General features: G+C 39.1%; 1 protein-coding gene across 1 annotated transcript; it reads right to left on the reverse strand.

Moving 5' to 3' along the window:
* Positions 1-415: 415 nt before the first annotated feature.
* LOC109243861 lies at positions 416-1,501 on the reverse strand. The gene is made up of 2 exons (XM_019410870.1): positions 1,367-1,501; positions 416-928 (listed from the first exon to the last, which is right to left on the reverse strand). Exons 1-2 carry the CDS (start codon positions 1,499-1,501, stop codon positions 416-418), a joined length of 648 nt encoding a protein of 215 aa, XP_019266415.1.
* Positions 1,502-2,118: the final 617 nt, after the last annotated feature.

Here is a 2,118-nt window from a genome sequence, read left to right on the forward strand (position 1 = left end):
AATGGAAGAAATAACATGACTTCAAATGAGAATAATAGCAACGAAAGAGATAACTTCTAACAATCACACCAAATAATCATAATCAATAATGAAAGAGATAACACGTGCAATGACTCTAAATAATGATAATCAACAATGAAAGAGAGACCAAGTAACAATAAAGAAGGCAACAAGTTCAACTAAATCAATAGAGCAATTTATCAAGTAGGATGTAGAACAAGTGTTAAACAAGTCAATAAAGGCATGTAAGGATAGACGAACGCAATCAGAATAGATTGACTACAAGAATTTAGAACATATCATATTATTTTAATCAAAGCATGGAATTATTCTAAGTAGCATAAACCGGTCAAATACCACGTACAACCCGTGTGCGCACTCTTACCTTGCATACATGGGTTTCACATAGCACAAATCAACAGCAAGCTATAGTAAAATTCCCTGGATCTCCACACATTTGTGGGAGTTTTTTTTGCAGCATTGCGCTGCAATGCTCTTTGAGCTTGACCACTGAGGTCTCCTCTATTTTTCTCTTCTTTGTTAGGATCTTCTTCAAGAGTTTTGTATAAGCCTGCATTTGTGAGAGTACTTTTGTGAATGTTAAGTTCACATGAACTTGTTTCAGCATATCCAGAAATTTCTCAAACTGATTGTCAAGCTTTTCTCTGTATAGCTTTTGTAGGAAAGGTAAAACAGGCATATGCTTGCTCTCTTCAGGTTCCTCCCTTCTCAAAACCTCTTCCTTATTCTTTTTCTCAACTCCCTTCTTGCTTTTCTTCTTCTTATCAACATCAGTTTTCAGTTGCTCTGCTTTTTTTTTCAAGTTCCACATCTTTTCTTTCAACACTTGCCCACTTCTCAAGGTTACATCATTTACTGGTTCTTTGGGGTTTCTTTCAGTATCAGAGGGTAGAGTACCTGGGACTCTCTCAGATAATATTGTTGCAATATTTCCCACTTGCTTTTCTAGATTTTGACTTGCCGCCCTTTATACCTCAAATCTTTCATCAGTTTTTACAATAAAGGCTTTTATGAGATCTTCAAGAACAGGCTGATTAGGTTGTTGAGGGTGAAACTGCTTCCTCTACTGATTCACAAAACTGGGAGCTCCTTGCCCTTGAAATCTGGGGTTTTTTTCTTGCCATGCATTAACAGTACCCCCAGGTGAACTCCAAGAAAAACCGGGGTGCTTCTAACCTATTGCGCTGAAGTTATGACTACCCACAACTTTCACTTCCTCAGTTGAGTCTTGACACTCATGAGTAGGGTGTCCTCTTCCAAATATATCATGAGTTACTTGAGGTTCACTCTATATTATGGCTAAGGCCAGCTTCCATATTTCTTTAGCCATAGAATCAAGTTTTACCTGCATAAATGTATTAGCATCAACTTGGTGAAAACCAGTTGATCTTCTTCTTTCAGCACTCTCAGAGGGCCACTGATTAGCATCTTCAGATAACTCATCAAGAATTGTAACGATCTCCTCTGGAGTCTTCTCCATCAAAGGACCTCCAACTGCAATGCTCAATGTTCTACTCGCGGCCGGTGTCAATCCATCCTAAAAGTCCTAGAGTTGCATCCAGAGTTCAATTCCACTATGTTGACACTTTCTAACAATATCCTTAAACCTCTCCTATGCTTCAAAAATGGTTTCCGTATTTTTCTAGCACAAGTAATGGATTTCTCTCCTAAACCTGCCCGTTTTAGCTGAGGAGGAATATTAATCAAGAAATTTTCTGGTCATCTCCTCCCATGTTCAAATCGATCCCTGGGGCAAGCTTCGAAGATAATGCTTTGACCCTCTTTAAGTGAAAAGGGAAATGCCTTTAAGTACACTACATCCTGTGTCACCCTATTGTATTGAAAGGTGTTCATGATCTCCTCTAAGTCCATCAGATATGTGTGTGGATCTTCGTAATTCTTTCCTCTGAAGACACAACAATTTTGAATGGTTTGAAGCAACCCTTGCTTCAACTCAAAGTTGTTAGCGGCAATTGGAGGTGGTCTAACACTTGATAGGCCTTGATTGTAGACAGGTCAAGCATAATCGCAAAGTGATCTCCCAGGCCTAGGAGCTATATTTCCGAACTGGTCTGCAGCCAAGGGTCGACTTTGAGC

This window comes from Nicotiana attenuata, unplaced genomic scaffold (genome assembly GCF_001879085.1).
Source record: "Nicotiana attenuata strain UT unplaced genomic scaffold, NIATTr2, whole genome shotgun sequence".
Classification (NCBI taxonomy): domain Eukaryota; kingdom Viridiplantae; phylum Streptophyta; class Magnoliopsida; order Solanales; family Solanaceae; genus Nicotiana; species Nicotiana attenuata.